At 36.6% G+C, this 17,441-nt stretch overlaps 2 protein-coding genes across 4 annotated transcripts in view; both read right to left on the reverse strand.

Annotated features, from left to right (window-relative positions):
- The window catches only part of LOC100891145, a 60,770-nt gene extending 55,594 nt beyond the window's left edge, over positions 1–5,176 (reverse strand). For 2 of the 3 annotated variants that reach the window (XM_030996042.1, XM_030996041.1), the window contains exon 1: positions 4,856–5,176. The gene's annotated coding sequence lies outside the window, so the exon portion shown is untranslated. The remainder of the gene's footprint in view (positions 1–4,855) is intronic. The other variant, XM_030996043.1, reaches the window with a different exon arrangement.
- A 5,040-nt stretch (positions 5,177–10,216) lies between these two features.
- Positions 10,217–16,196, reverse strand: LOC100891774. The gene is made up of 5 exons (XM_030995673.1): positions 16,138–16,196; positions 14,966–15,142; positions 12,799–13,143; positions 12,225–12,375; positions 10,217–11,085 (listed from the first exon to the last, which is right to left on the reverse strand). The coding sequence occupies exons 3-5, from the start codon at positions 13,115–13,117 to the stop codon at positions 10,791–10,793; spliced, it is 765 nt and encodes a 254-aa protein (XP_030851533.1). The 5' UTR covers positions 13,118–13,143; positions 14,966–15,142; positions 16,138–16,196; the 3' UTR covers positions 10,217–10,790.
- Positions 16,197–17,441: the final 1,245 nt, after the last annotated feature.

Raw genomic sequence — 17,441 nt, forward strand, 5'->3', positions numbered from 1 at the left:
AATAATAATAATTATTATTATAATAATGATTATAATTATTGGATAATGATAATTGGACAACGGACACAAGACGCTGTCCTTAATTCAATCAACAAATTAAGAAGAGCACATTGTAGAGGTATGTTTTCACATGTTTCATGAAGAACTCAAGTGAAGTATTATTACATCGAAATGCAGAGAGTTTTTTATTAGATAGACGTGGGGCAACGGATGGAAAAATTGAATTCAGCCTGAATATATTTATTTCATATGGAAGAAGAAGTATCTTAAACTTAAAGGGAAGTCTGACCTGGTGTAACTAGAAATAGAGAGATTCGAGCAGAGATAAACGTGTTAACAATGTGAAAGCAAAGACTAGTAACATGTTCTGGCTTAAGATTGAGCACATTCCGATTAAAAGTATTTTGTTATTAAAAGTGGTGATTTTTTTATGGTGGGATCGATCAAACACATTTTGGCAACTGTGACGTATTTTGTGAGGTTCCCTCCCATTTGCTAGTTGTCCCGGAAACTTCATTAACACTTACTTATTTCTAAAGAGGGTATCAATCATATATCTACCCGAGATATAATTATTGCACACATTGTTCGAACCGCTGAATTAAACAAGGGAACACCAACAATAGACATGTTTTTTTTAAATTAAGTACGTAGCAAATGGGAGAGGATCTCTTAATGGTTAGTCAAAAGTTGCTAATCGGTGACTTTTTTTAATTTAATCGGATCTTGTTCAAATATTTGCTGATCTTTTTTTAATTTTCCTTTCTTATTAAAACCAACTAAATCGGGGTGGGTTTCCCCATTTTTATAAAACCATTTTCCTCGCAGATAATATCATGCGATAGTGTAACAATCGCGCTCCAAAGCCACTCATACATTTCATGAAGTTCTAGCCTAAAGTCATTTCCCTAATACTAAAAGCAGTGGCAAGATGAGTCAAAAAAATATGAGGGCCGGGCGGGCCCGTGAAGAATCAACGTATGTTCTAAAGCGCCAGAAATGATAATTTAACGATTTAACAAAAAGGGGGCAGTGGTAAACTAAAATTATGCTTCATCTCCTCTATATTTTATTTGTTGTCTGAATACTGTTCCCCCTTCTTTATTACTTCCCTTTGTTCTTATTTTTTTTGGTTATAGTCCTGAGACTTCATCCAGAGAAAAAGCGGACCTAACATTCCCGAACGCGTGACTTGTGCTAGATTACTTGTATGTAACCATGACATGAATACATTTAGTAAACTACTGTGTGTTAATTATATAAAGTATGACCTCTATGTAATGTGTATGTAGATACGAGGTTCCAGTAAGAAGAAATCATAATTGTTTGTAAGTTTACTAGAATAAGTGCAGACTAAGACTACTTGCTAGTTCTGTGAATATTGTGAGGAGTTTAGAATATTAGTTGTTAACGTTGTATCTTTTCAAGCTGAAAATGGAAGTATATTGGACCAAAGTGATGCAGATGACTATTATGGTTTATACTTGTACTGGCTTTCTCCCATTGAGTTTGTGTCATATTTCAGTAATGGATAGTCATTTATGAATGATATTTGGTATGCCGGCATAAATTTAAACGAGATGGGTTAACTTCAAGGGGGTGTTTCACAAAGATCCTAAGTTGAACTTATCTCTAAGTTGGACCTAACAATGATGGAAAGCATCTTTGAAATTTTTTTTGTAAAAGTTATGTTAAAGGGCATAAAATGTTGATTCAAATCATTCATTTTTTTTTTTATCAAGGAGATTTCATGTTCTTGATGTGAAATTTATAAAAAGTCTAAAATACTTGGATTTTCGCTTTTGAATATAATTGTTTTGAGGCTACACATGGCTCTCCATAATTTCAACATCCAACTTAGCGTTAAGTTCGACTAAGGATCTATGTGAAACACCCCCTTGATCACACCCATGTCCGTGCGCGCGTCATAGGGGACTGAATTTGTTGACATGCGTGTAATATCAATGGAATGTGGGATTTAAAAAAAAGACCACATCTCCCAGTGAGTTTCTACATGTGTTATGTTTTGATCAAAGCGGCAGATCGCCTACTTTGCCTTCGTGACGAATGCAACGTCTAGCTAAGGTTAGATTTTTAGAAGACATTAACACAACTGCCTATTTTGAATTTGCTGCATTTCAACAACTTGTGCAAATTAAGATTTTAAGATTGTAAGATTGTGGGATTTTATTGACTCTATCGATCCCCTCTCGATGTATGAGAGAACAAAAACATATTTACAACATAGTATCAATATAACAATAGTATAACAATGATAAACATGTGATAATACGAACAATGATATACATAATATGGTAATATGAAAGAAGACAAACATGTGATAATATGAACAATAATAAACATGTGATAATATGAACAATAATAAATATGATTCTCGAAGAGATCTAATTTTTTCTCTCAGTTTTTGGTTTATACAATATTCGATTCAGGGGCCGTAGGTACCACATGCGATATCATGTAAGCCCACAAACTATTTTTGCCCTGTTCGATCCACTCACCCACCTTCTGTATGTGTTATGTTACCCCATATTCAGTCGATGAATTGCAAAATAAGAGCAATTCTAACGTTTTTACATTTCTTGCAAGAAAATTTGCAAATAAAAAGATATATTTGTATTAGTCTTCCGCGCGGCATCATATACATCAAATTTTACAAGTTCCACTATCAAAATCTTAGCGCACTCCTTCCTGATTGAATGACTTTTTAAAGAGTTGTTTCGATTCATGATTTTCGAAGAATCGTCATTTTGTTTTTCTTTTCATAATAACACAGTAAAATGTCAGTAGCAATTGGCAGTGCCATAATCATCGAATTTGTGACAGTGCTGAGTACCTGATATATATTTGATAGCATAGCATCAACCTTTAATATTCGGGTAATTTCCTTCATACATTAGATTACATTATACGTATGGTCAATGTATCAGTGTCTGTTCGGAAATATGGAACAAACATTGCACGGTTCGCAAAGACCGTCGATAATTCAACCCCATTCAGTTTCACTTCAGTAGATTGTAACACCAATCCAATCCAATCCAATCCAAAAGGTATTTGATATAGCGCCTTTTCCTTGCAGTTACAAAGCGCTGCACACACGCTCCACAATGTTTCGGCCACTTAAAACAAAGGTGAGACAATTCTCAGAGATCAGAAAAGTATATGTGGGCTGGAAATGAAGTAATTTCTAGCAGGATAGATGTGACTTGAGTAGTTCTCTGAACTGGTTAACAGATGAGGCCAGCTGCACAGCATTAGTTAGCTGGTTCCACAGTTTTGTAGCAACCTCTTTAAATATGCGAACATTATAACGACATATTTAAAGGGAAAGTCCACCCCCAAAATAAGTTTGTTTCGATAGAGGCAGAATAATAAGAAAATCAGGTGAGTGAAAGTTTGAGCAAATTCTGAAGGAAAATAAGAAAGTTATGAATTATTGAAGTTGTGATCAATCAAATACAAATTGGCAACTCTGTGACTTATCATACGAGCTCTCCTTCATTTGCTTTGTGCATAATATTCCATAAAAACTAACATCCATCGTCAAGTAAAATATTACAAAAATCTTTTTAATGACCTTAATCCTTCTTATTTTAGGACATGATCGAGTTCCCTTTAGAAAACGGGATTTTTTTTTAAATCGCAAAGACTTTCTACAATCAACTGAAGAGCAATTTCAATACCCCGTTGTATAGCCCATATAAATCATGTTTGGACTATACGTATTAAAGGGAAAGTCCACCCTGAAATTAAGTTAGTTTTAATAGGAGTAGAAAAATGAGAGAAACAAGTCAGTGAAAGTTTGAGCAAATTCCGATTAAAATAAGAAAGTTATGAATTATTGAAGTTGTGATCAATCAAATACAAATTGGCAACTCTGTGACTTATCATACGAGCTCTCCTTCATTTGCTTTGTGCATAATATTCCATAAAATCATGTTTTCTTCGTTATTGATGACGGAATATATATTTGTTCCTTGCAGGGGGAGTATAGAAACATATTTGCAATTATTATATTTAGGGTGCATGTATGGTTGAAATTTTTCTTGAGGAAAAATGAAAATTTTAGATTTTTTTAGTACTGAGCAAATGGAAGTTGAGCTCGCATGATACGTCATAGAGTTGCCAATTTGTGTTTGATTGATCACAACTTCAAAAATCCTAACTTCCTTATTTTAATCGGAATTTGCTCAAACTTTCACTGACTTGTTTCTCTCATTTTTCTACTCCTATTAAAACTAACTTAATTTCAGGGTGGACTTTCCCTTTAATACGTATAGTCCAAACATGATTTATATGGGCTATACAACGGGGTATTGAAATTGCTCTTCAGTTGATTGTAGAAAGTCTTTGCGATTTAAAAAAAAATCCCGTTTTCTAAAGGGAACTCGATCATGTCCTAAAATAAGAAGGATTAAGGTCATTAAAAAGATTTTTGTAATATTTTACTTGACGATGGATGTTAGTTTTTAACAATATTTGCTTAAACCCTAAATTCTTATTTTATACACTCAAATGTCAGTGAAATACAATGTATATTTAAAATTCATGCGTTGCGTAATGATAATAAATTATCGTTATTATTCATCAGCGTTTATAGGCATTCTTTATCACGAAATCCTTTTACATGCGTATTGATCCTTATCCAAATTATCTATCGCTTTTATACCTCTCTCTCCAGGCCTTTCTTCCCCCTCTGGCTCAAATGTTCTATATACCAATGAAAAGTAGGAGTTCAAAACTTTTTGTTAAGTTCGTTCAATACGTGATTTCTAGACATAGGAACGAAGCTTGATATACAGAAAACGCACAGCAAATAATACAAAACAAAACTTACCTAAATAAGATAAGACTGAACAGTAAGTAGGCCTAGATCCAATCTGAAGCGAGTACGAGTGGCGTCGCATTCACTTCTCAATGCACTGTTAAACTTTTCTACATACAAAAAATGCAAACTGAATACAATGAAGGGCGCACCATTATTTTCTTCTTCGGAAACCAAAATAAGGACAGCCGACTACCGTTTGCATTATTTCACTTGCTATTAAAACTCTTACTCCAGAAAAGTGGATGAGAATTAGTATTCACTATCGGGCTTTTCATTGTCACTTGCTATATTATCCACGCTCCAGTGATCGCTCATAATAGGCAAACAGACATTTTGGATTTCTTGGGACTGTCCCTCAATCCCCTCAATCGGCGTGAATACACCCATGCTCTTTCATGCAGACCCCTTTCCTTACACTGCATAGCTTTACACTTTCACTTTCCCCCATAATTTCTGCGCTTGTAGTTACCCTTTTCCTATTATGGCCTCGGGATCTTGGTATTTTGTATTCACTATCGGGCGTAACATCGTCACTTGCTATTGTATCCACGCTCCAGTGATCCCGCATGATAGACAAACAGAATTGCGGGATTTCTTGGGACTGTCCCCCAATAGTCGTGATTACCCCCACGCTCTTTCATGCAGTTCCACTTTCCCCGATAATGTTTGCGCATCTAGTTCCTCTCTTCCTATTAGTGTTCGTTCTGTATAGTTCCGATTGTCTTGTTATTTGGGTTGCCCCAAATCTTACCCGTATTCATACTGGTTCACCATATTTGTCTCACACAAGTCCAATATTTTACAAACTGAAAACCCTAACAGTCCTCGACATAAATCTGCTACAAAGTTTACTTATCATGTTTAAGTATTTAAATGATATGCTCCCTCTTTCATTTCAAAACTTTTTACACTATGTATAAAGCCATTCACTCATACTTTACCCGTAATTCCCCAAAGTTTCATCCAGTAAACCCGAAATTACTTATTGCCCATACATCAATAAGACACCATGGTCCTGACCTATGGAATTCTCTCCCAGAATCTATCAATCATGTTGCTCTCTCTACAAATTTAAGGATAAAGGTAAAACGATGTTATTATCAGAATATTCAAGTTAAGATTTCTGTGTAAACTCTTCAGTCTTTATCATAATTTTATCTCTTCTTTCATTCAAATCATTGTCATCATCGTCATCATCATCATCATTATCATCATCTGCATTGTCAATATCACCATCGTCAAAATTTGTATTTTCAATTACCTATTCGTTTCTGCTCAATAAATAAGTTAATCTATTTCATGAGTTTTGTCTGGGGCTGTCGTATTATCAAGCAATCTTCTGTTTATAATGACAGTCCTTCTTTTGTAAATAATTTTGTAATGTTTTATAATGTTTGAGTATTTTAGTATAAATTGAGTAATTATGACAGTTTATAATATCAGAAAAAAATACTTATTGTACTTTATATTATTGTTGCTATCAAAAAAATGTGAACCCACATGAATGCAGAATCAAATCAAATCAAAATCAAATCAAAATCAAATAACTGAAAACTAAATCTCTTTAAAAGTATGGAAAAGTGACTGGCGTTAACTAAAAGAAAAAATCAGATCTCGCTTTCACTTACTTGGATCCGATACAATAAATCTTGTAAAAAATAATAGATGTGTCATTTAAAGCCCATCTGCACTAGTTTGACAAGCAAGAGGGATTATACCTCCCTGCGTGGTCAATGGCAGGTGATTATCTCATCAAATCAGCTCTCAATTAACATAATAAAAAGGGCACCGTGGGGGATCAACGGGTACCGCTTAGGCATTGCTGGCTATATAGAGGGCGCTACAAGTAGTGTAGTCCCATTTTATAAGGGAGTGTGGACATTTATGATCTGAGGCGCGTCGGAACTGGGGTAATGGTGATTATTTTGCTCCTACTCTTATGTTCGGTGAATGACGTGAATACATTTACATCATTTTGGCATCAATAAATCCAAAGGCATTTTATGATTAACCCCCGTTATGTTAACTGAGGGCAAGCTATATGGACTATCGCATTAATATGAGATAAATATAAAAGGGTTAAAAGAGGGTTTTGCCTTACTTGATACACGAAAATCAAAAGGGTTTTCTAAAAAGTCGTTTTACTTTTGACACCGAAATACAGGCTATAACTGGCATGTTACTGATGTTATTGATTTTAAAAAAGGCATTCGATTCTGTGTTTCATGAATTCCTCTATATAGTTTTGGATTTCTTTCAATTTGGCCCATCTTTTCAGAAATGAAATGAATGAGTGAAATACTTTGTATCCTGATGCATCACTCAAATTCTTAAGTTTGATAGCATATTATATTATAATAATGGGAAAACACCCAAACTATTGCAATATGTGAGTCAAAAAGAGTTTACACCTAGAAAATTGCTAATTATTTTTAAAAATCATTTATGAACAGTGAAATAATTATATATTTCTTATGATAGAGTGTTTTATCCCAAATCATTTGGTATCATTTTTGTGTGGAATGTGGTCACGCCTGGATGAACAGAAGATATTGTTTATTAAAGAGAGTGCAAAAATCGATTGGCGCCAAAGTGACGCCTATGTGATGTTTGAATTGGGATTTAGGTATTAATTCGGTCTTTGCAGATCCAAATAACATCCCTAACAAAATCAATCATGCCACACATATCAAAACACACACACAGAGTCACACTTAGTCAGTCACACCTACACACCCACACACGCACATGTACGCACACACACAAGCACACACAGGCACATACACAGGGAGAGAAACACATGAGCACAAATGCACATACACACATACATACATATATATGATTATATACATGTATAGACATATCTTCTATACTTATCTAAACGGAAAACCAGGCTCCAAAATGGAATATGGACACTTTATCGTTGGAAGGCATAGAGACATGCAATAATGCGCCATACAAAAACGTTATTTTTTACTATTTAAGATAAGCTTAATAGCTACATATTCCTGGTTTCAAAGGGTGCACAAGGTAATCAGCTAATTGTGCAGAATATTAACCATGAATTGTGTGTGATGATAATTCCATTTTAATTCCATTAACAAAGACCAACAATGACACATATCAGTTGAAAAGGAATGTTGATGCATTTGACTGCAGAGTTTTCGTTTTCTTAATGGAAACACGTCGTAGTCTGTTATTGTCCGGGTGTTTCGGATTTTTGTTTCATAGCTGATAAGTTATTTCGATCACTACTTTATGATGAATCTGGTCATTCTAATAGTTATAAATAGGCAAAATTCAAGTGTAATTGTGACAAGAAAAAGATTAACCGGCGAAAATCGCCAGTATCATCTATCTCGCTAAATTCCAAGATTGAAAGTGCGCCATCATGTGATATGTTGTGTATTTATTGAAGAAAGAGGGGGAGAGAGGGGGTACAGAGAAACAGAGAGAGAGAGAGAGAGAGAGGGAAAGAGAGGTACAGAAACTGAGTGAAATCGAGTCGCAGGAAAGGGGATGTGGTGCCAATCTTGCTCATTGAGATCTAATCAAATCTAATCAAATCGAAATCAAATTAATTGAAAAACAATCCATAATATCGATTATTATCAATATAAATAAAATAGAAAAGTAGAATTATAATAATAATAAAAACGAGAAGAAGAACAAGAATACAAAACATGTTTATGGCGCCTTTTTTATAAAGTAGCTACAAAGCGCTTGATCGAATAGATATGTACACAAAAAGCCTAAGCATCAAATTATAGTAATTACAAAATGCACATAACAAATAACAAAAATTACAAAATAATCAAAATTATGAAAGAACAAAAGAAATATTAATTTAATGTTGGTGAGCGGGCATTGACAGAATAGATATGTTCTTAGAATCAAAACACGTTACTAATGAACGGTTGAAAATGCATCTAGTATACAAGTAATGATATAAGTTATACTGGAGGATAAATTCATATTAAATCGGGATACCCTCACCAGTCCATCCCTAGAACAGTAATGATAAAATATGTACATCGCCATGAGCGTCAGAGCCTGGCGGATACCGGCGCTATATAAATATCCATATTATTAATATTATTAGTAATAATAGTAATTAGAATAATTCGAATAATAATAAAATAATGAAACAAATATAATAACATAAAGTTAGTAGTAGTAGTAGTAGTAGTAATACCTATATTAATAATAATAATAAGAATAAGAATCATGATACTACGACTTCTATTACTACAATGTAATACTACTTCTAGAATATACTGATAAAAGACTAAACCTTTACTTGATATTTTCAGTGTAGCCGATTAATCGCTACACTAATAACATAATGAAAAGTAAAATACAAAGGTCAAAATACATATATAATCGTATCATAATTCAAATCAATTAAATAGTTATACCTTTCACAAAAAACCGAAATTGAAAAAAATGCAGAAGACCGCCATCTTAATCTAACATGTATGCGAATTTCTGATAACTTGCATTGAAGTCACTACCTTAGCATCATTTTCTCTCATCTGAACAATGTTACCAAGTCCCTAATCTAACATGTATGCAAATTTCTGATAACTTGCTAACATTGTTCAGATGAGAGAAAATGGTGCCAATGTAGTTACCTTAATGCCTTCAATTAAAGATAATCTGAAAGTTAGAATGAAAACAGACCATTATTAATGATAGAAATTGGGAAAAGCTGATCTGATCAACTCCTAAATTCTCCCTACTATAGTATCATAATTTGAATTCAAATTTAGGTGAAAGGAAATCGTCAAAAAGCAAAGAACTGGAACTCTCTACCATTCCAAACAATTAGGTTTGAATTATTTTTTTTAAAGCCTGTTTTATGTCTTATTTTCATGGAAAAACAGTTGCGAAAATTCAAAAATGGTTGGGAGAAATTACTGTTTCAGGGTGTTGCACAGTGACGCCTTCAAAGAAAACCATAAATGTCTTTGTGGTTTAAGAATTTTGTTCCAGATTCTTGGCATGTGAGAGGGTTAGTACAGTAGAAAGAGTATAATAAGTAAAACAATTCATACGAAAATTACGCAGTTTTTTCATCAATCTTCAACACTGTTACCGGTTTAATTTAAGCTACAGCTTGAACTTAATAGGGCCACAGGAAAAGAAACTATAAAATGGGCGACCACATACAATATATACAGTCAGATAGAAATCAATTATCAATTATCAATGCTACAAGAAATGCGTTTTATATTATGTACTGTAAATACATGTATTTTGTGAAAGGTTTTATGTAATATGTTCTTGTTTATGTATGAGCAATGTATAACCCAGGTTAGGTCTATTGTTTAACGCTATTGTTTAACGCTATTGTTTAACGCTATCATTAATCCTATATAATTAGCAAAAAAGGAAGGAGATATGAGTGAAAATGCAGACAAAAATGATCAAAGAAACGCTTTCCTACGCCTCATGCAGCGTATATTTCGAACTGGTTTTAGCATTTTTTTAAAAATGTAATAGGCGTTCAAAGGCTACTCGCCTATACACTCTTCCTGAAGAAAAGAAAGAACAAAAGCTATTAGCAGACTAATGAAACTTGATTATCTAGCTTCGAATGACCTAAAATGAAAGAAACATAAAATTCATACTTGTATTTATCAATATTGTACACATTGAATTACTGGTTTTACTACTCCTTTGTTATGCTCGTGTAAGTGCATCCTATAGAAAATTAAATGGACTCTGTCTACTATTAAGGTTAATTCAAAATGCCAAGACCAATATGATATTCCAAGAAAATAATTCTTGCATCCTTTTAACATTCAGGGTCTTTGGCATTTTCCCTTAGGGGTAAAAAAAAATGATGTCGGGTAAAATATCCTTCGCCCCCCCCCTCCCCTCCTACCCATTTCAGACAAGCCTTGATCCACCCCTTTTTAATGACTCGCACAATCCAGGATTACTTGATCTGGTAGATGTCGATGTACTCTGGCAAATCGCTCCTTTTTCCGATCTGCTCGTAGATTTCTGATCGGATAGCTTCGATCTTCCTCGCTTCTGCCTCCTCTTCGGCTATCTTCTGGCCGGGTAGCTTCGGCGGTTCGTGTTCCTGGTACCGATTGGAACCGACGGAGCCGACTGTGCTTGGCCGTAACGGCAGTTTTGGAGGACGATTCAACGGGGTAGGCTTTTTAAAGATGCTCAGTTGATCTTTGAATCCCGACTTTTTCATGCGTTTGGTGCTATTATCATTTCTGTGGACAAATGCGATGAAAGTACTTTTCAAGATGAAATATATACACGTAGGCCCCGATAACCACCCCTTCTTTTTCTCGGTCTTAATGCTTTTCATTTAGTACTTTACAAAGCCAATTCATGATCTGAGGAAAATATAATATTTAACCTATATAAGTTGTTACAATACAATTGCCTTCACACATGTAATATCTGCCTACGTAGTACGTACTGATATGTCGGGCATTTTTTGTTCACCTAACAAATTTCTCCTATGATTTAGAAATAAAATGAAATTTTTTAATTCATGATATTAGTAATGTTTCTAGAAAGAATGAAGGCCACTGACAGAATCCGATGCTATAATTTATCAAATATTGAGATTTCATACAAAAATGACATTGTGAGAAAATCAGGTGGCTTACCGTAAACGAATGACTACCCAGGACCAGGCGCGGATCCAGGATTTCTTAGGGGAGGGGGCTCAACTTTTTGTTTTTTTGCTCCCGAAAATTTGAAAATCGCGCCGGCCGAAAAGTCGCCCAGGGAAGGGGGGGGGGGGGGGGGGGGGGGGGGGGGGGGGGGGGGATAATCGGACACTTTTTTTTTTTTTTTGGAGTCCAAAAAAAATCGCAACGACTGAGCCAGCCGAAAAGTCGCTCAGTGGGGGGGGGGGGGGGGGGGGGGGTAGTGAGCACATTTTTTTTTTTTGGGGGGGGGGTCCTCGAAAATTTTAAAATTTGCACCCCCCCCCCCCCCCTTGAGCGCCAGGGGGGGGGGCAACCCCCCCCCCCCCCAAAAGGTAAAAATCGCGTGATTTTGCATGATTTTTTTTCTCAAGGGGGGGACCGGCCCCCGGCCCCCCCCCCCCTGGATCCGCCACTGCCCAGGACATAAATTGTTCATAATCATTGCGACATACTGGTTAAGTCCGAATCTGGCCGATTTAATTTTGATTTCCACCTCACCGTACCAACGCAAATATTCATATATTCAAGTATTAATAGGCCTATGCAGCGCAGGATGGCTAGGTTAGGTTTAAAAATGTCGCTCCCGGGAAACCGTATCATCGACCTCTCCTATGAATCCTTGCTTAGATCGTCATTCGGTTTATTCGATTGGCGAGGAACATCCAAAACGATACCGTATAGTGACTCACCTGCGCGATTGGCAGAGGCAGATAGACAGCACGAGGAGGAGAACGAGGAGAAGGCCCACGAGTGCTGAGAGAGCGTAGACTATCGACGCGGGAAATGTAGAACCCGTTGCCACCTCGGCGTGTTCAACTGCAGTCATGTTACCGGCTATCACTGAAAACAAGCAGTATGTCAGGTAGGCATTCGTATTAGGATATTTTCATAATTGTATCACCTGTTTCGAATGATTGTATTGCGATAGTCAGAATGCCAAGTTGCATACATTACATGTTGTAAGGTAGTAAAAGCCAGAATGCTTGGAAAAGCATGAAAAGGGTCATAAAGTAGCAATTTATTCAGCTAAATCATTTATATCACTTAAACGCCCTATAAAGTAAGGACATTATTGTATACAAAAATAAGAAAGTATTTGGTACTGAAGTTTCTCAAGCTCGCTCTGCTGCACTCCCCCCCCCCCCCTCCCCTCCCCCTCTCCAAACTATCAAGAAAATACCGATATCCAAAAGAGGCTTTGGGAAGGTCTTTTCTATTTCGATTTTATATTTCGGTACTGTTGGGGTTCACCTACCGACTTACCTGGTTCTGAACAATTTTTCTCCACCTCATCCACCATGCTCTCCGTCGACGAAACCACCATGCTCTCCGTCGACGTAACCACCGGCACCTCCTCCTCCGTGCACTCATACAACCCGTTAAGGTACCACGTGCTATCATAGCACAAGAGCTCCCCCAGCACCGGTAGGGGCTCATTTGGGCGTGGAGGGCCGCCCGGCCGTTGAGGTTGAAATGGAGGTGGCTGTCCCGGACCTGGTTGACATGCGGTCACGAACGTGGTAGTGGGTAAAACTATTTCGGAGGGTGACAGTGGAGGATGAGTGACCATATTTTGTGGCATGAACGAGTTAGTAGTATTGCAGGGAGCTGTGAATAATGACAAGGGCCAGCATTAAATCACGAAGCATAAACTGGAACTCATATCGGAAAAAAAGTATAACGAGGTTATGGTTATTGGCAGACGAAGTTATTGCTTCAATCTACACAATAATGGTAACTATTAGATAATCTCCTTGGCAATGTACTCTTCTCTTGGGTTTGTATTTGTACAAATTTGTCATACTTTTGTCCATGGTATATCATTTGATTCATAATACTCCTCAGTCTGTGAAATTTAACTCGAGCAGCTCTCAAATGAAATACTCAAATTTCAAATTTCAAAATTTTCAGTACCAAAGGTAAACGAGACCGGGGCTGTTGAAAAACTCCCCCCCCCCATCCCTCCCGCACGCGTTATTTTTTTCTGCAGCACAGTTTGGGGTTAGGTGCGTGTAGAGCCTATGGGAAAGTTTAGGGTTAGGGTTAGGGTTAAATCAAGACCCCTTTTTTTAAAAAAAGCCCCAAACTGTGCCGCAGAAAAAAATAACGCCTCCCGCACCCCGCCACCGACAATTTGGGAGAAAAAAAAAATATTCGGGTATCCGCCACCATGACGAGGGTGGCGAGAGGGCGCGCAATTTTTCTTTCGAAAGTTCGTAATTCGGAATATTCATTTTTTTTGCGGCCTTAAATGGGGAAGGGGAGACAGAGAGAGAGAGAGAGAGAGAGAGTGAGAGAGAGGGCGACGGAAATAAAAGGAGAAATGAAGGTAGGCAGAGGGTCTGCCATGCAACCCACAACCCCATCCGTAAAGGTAAAAATGTTTCCCAAGACAACTCTTTGTTGTATGAAATTGCTCATTAAAGCTATTTTGAAGTTTTTTTGAGTTGCCAAAAAATTCGAGGGCGTCCAGGGGGCTACGCCCTCAAGACGTAATACTCTGCCCCTGCAACCCTTTAGGGGCACCTAAAAAAGCTTCCTAGAAAGATTCTAGATTGCTGATACCCAAGAGCATCCTGGGATCCACCGTCTATACCCCTAGCAGGGGCTGCGCAACCCGCAAGGGGCCCCTTAGAGGTGCCCCTGGGCTTTTCTTGAATCTTTGAAACCACAATTATGGTCTTTATTCACTGATTATCATTTATTGACCGTGGTGTTTGAAAATATTTGCCACTTGCAATAATTATATTATATGTATTTTTAATTTTAATAAACTAGGTCATTTTAAACGATTGAGCCATAAGCTGCTCAACCACGATTTGTATACCACCATAGAAAAAGAAGTAAATAAATAGGAAAATAAAATCAAGCAAATAGAAGTGATTCACAACTTAACCTTTTGTTATATGAATATGTCCTAAGGAGAGAGTGTGTGTTTTTATCGAACAGTACGGGCCGGCTATCTTCAGGATTCTTATTCGCTGAAACTCGAGAGCATCCGGGGGCCCTAAGACGGGCCCTGGACCTTACTCATAAGGCTCCGCACCTACGCTCTCATGTTGCGCACACGTTGGCTTCGCGCCCCCTCTTTTTTGTTTTACTTGGATCCGCCGCTGCAGGAGGTTCATAATTTAGAAAATGAGTCTGGGTTTGTAATTCTCATCAAAATGACAACATGATTGTTAATACTTTAAAAAAAAAATCAAACTAACTGTTTTTTCGTTTATCGGAATTGTGAACCCTGTTTCACTCTAGAGAGTATGAACCATTTATATTCAGAATTGGATTCAGAACCTTTGGAATAATAAAACAACACTCGGCCAAACGAACCTTTCAAATATATTAATAATCTATTATTAACCTTTGGATTAACAAGGTTTGGAATTCTGACAAACGACATGTTACAAGATTTAAGGTAATTTGTGCTTACCTATGCACTGTAATGATTCATACTGTGGAGCCCAACGGCCGTCAATACATTCCAGATTACGAGGACCAATCAGCGTGAAGTAGTGAGGACACGTGACAGTTAAAGTTTGGTTAGAGCCTTTGATAGGAGTCAGGTTGATCAAACTGCCTCTTTCCAGGTCGGCCTCGTTACAGGGTTCTCATAATATAAAATAGAAACAGAATCATGTAAGATTAATAGAGACAGAATTTGACGTCATTTTTCCCGGTTTTCCCGTGTTTATTTTACCCCTTGATCTGCCAACCTTTTGTCTACTTTCATCATTCTCTAATCCTTAACAAATAAATTGATTATGATCCATTTATTTTAAACGATATACAGATCGGTGAATGCAATGAATTATGTTTTTCTTTTTTTGGTTCTTTAAATAAATAGTTGCCTTTACACTATAATCACGATAAATGCAACTGCAATTTCGGTATAAATAGGATAGGGGCATACCTTGGAAAAAGCGTACTAATATCATATCTTAGAATTGCCCATGTTTCTGTGATTTCTGCATTACACGGTACATATTGCATTTATTTCATCCTGCAATAACCTGACATTCTTTATCGAAAGAAACATATTGAATCAAATTGAAAGTAATATGATTATACCCATGGGAAACCTGCATATTGCATTTGAATAGATACTGGACATTTCCATTCAGTTTTACGCATTTCATTTGCTTTAAATAGTTCATATCCCGAGTTGAAAAAAATGTCCAGAGCATGTTAACATAATTAGGCGCGATAGCTCAGTCGGTAGAGCAGTGGTCTCGTAATCCGGTGACCCGGGTTCGAAACCAAGGCAGTTGTGCTAATGTCCCTCATAGAGGACCTTAAGTCGTCGGCCGTCTGGTTGCTTACTTAGCAGTCAGGTAAAATAACAACCACCACATTATTCATCAAGAAGGTCATGTCTTTATTATACTCATTTACTTTTTTTCCAATTTATAACGATTTTTCGTCGATTGGTAACTGATAAGCTATCCGTTTTCTATGAAAATGTAACATGAAAACAAATCTTACAACCTTATTAAGAATTTCATTCCTTTATCATACCCATTTGACAGTTTTCTTTAATTCGCCTATACTTTTAAAGTTATTTCAAGCTTTACTTCTTATTGTAACAGATTAGTTATAGCTTACTTGGAAGCGTAATGTTGCCAGTAGTGCCGTTTTGTAGAGGAAGGGGAAGAAGAGGAGCAGGAGAGGTATTCGCCGTCGTTGAGATGAAATTGCTTTGAAGAACTATGCAAACTGTCAGAGAAATTACCCCGACGTGTGATCCCATTGCGTCCATAACTGAATGTGGGGAAAGTCGTCAGTCCGGCGGAAAATTCAAAGGAGAAATCGAGAATATTCTGCTATGCGATACGAAACTCGCGGAAAACCTCAAATTTCAACCGTTATAGACGATACACAACTTGCAGGAAACATAAAATGGTCGATTGCTTCTCGAATTTGAAAAGATTCATCCGAAGACAACAAAATTATCACCAAACTATAGAAAAACCACCAACAGACTGTTATCATTCCTTCAATTTTTCTTGAAAGTATCTGACAGGAGAATCCTGTCGGTACACCAACGAGATGAAAATGAAGGCAAAATTCGCATTTCGTCGTTGGGCAGTAAATGATAGTGTGAATTAATCGCACACAACAGCTGTGATCACCGCACCTATTTACCTAGCTTGATTAATTTCAGTTCAAAGTATAGTTTCATAATTACTTTCTTTTCGTTGGCATATTGGTCTCCATATACATTTCGATGTTTGCGGAAATATTAAAGCCCCTCTAAAGTGTTGGGAGCCCCACAAATTTGATGGCAAAATTTCATTTAAAGCCCACTGTACTACTTGTAGCTACTTGTTCCCTCTATATAGAAACAATTGCCTCAGCGGTGCCCGTTGGTCCCCATGATCCTCTTTTTATTATGTTAATTAAGAGCTCAGTTGAATATAAAGCCACCTGTCAGTGACCACGCTGGGTGGTCTAATCTTTCTTGGCCAACCTAGTACAGTCGGGATTTGAATTGGATCATAATGTGAAAGAGGATGTAATTTAAGATACAGTTCTGCAAAGATTTTCAAAACAAATATGTTCGATTTGTTAATGTGTGTTTATATGTTACCTAAGTTTAATCTTTCTGTGTTTTCCTTTCTCTTATTTATATCAATTTGAGTTGAATTATTGTATGTGCCATGTATATTGAATTTGAATGTTTTGAATTCATGTTTTTATTGTACATGTTTGTAGGTGAATGCAGGGCTCTCTGGGAGAGCAGGTCCAGAAATGGACTTGAAATGAGACCACCCTGTTGAAATAAAACTATAATAAATAAATAAAGCGAATATTGATGAAAGAATACAAAATTTAGGTTTTCTGCGTATAACAGAAAACCCGAATTATGTATTCTTTTATCAATATTTGTCTTCTAACACCTTTTTTTT

The sequence above is a fragment of the Strongylocentrotus purpuratus genome, unplaced genomic scaffold (genome assembly GCF_000002235.5).
Source record: "Strongylocentrotus purpuratus isolate Spur 01 unplaced genomic scaffold, Spur_5.0 spur5_scaffold_3, whole genome shotgun sequence".
Classification (NCBI taxonomy): domain Eukaryota; kingdom Metazoa; phylum Echinodermata; class Echinoidea; order Camarodonta; family Strongylocentrotidae; genus Strongylocentrotus; species Strongylocentrotus purpuratus.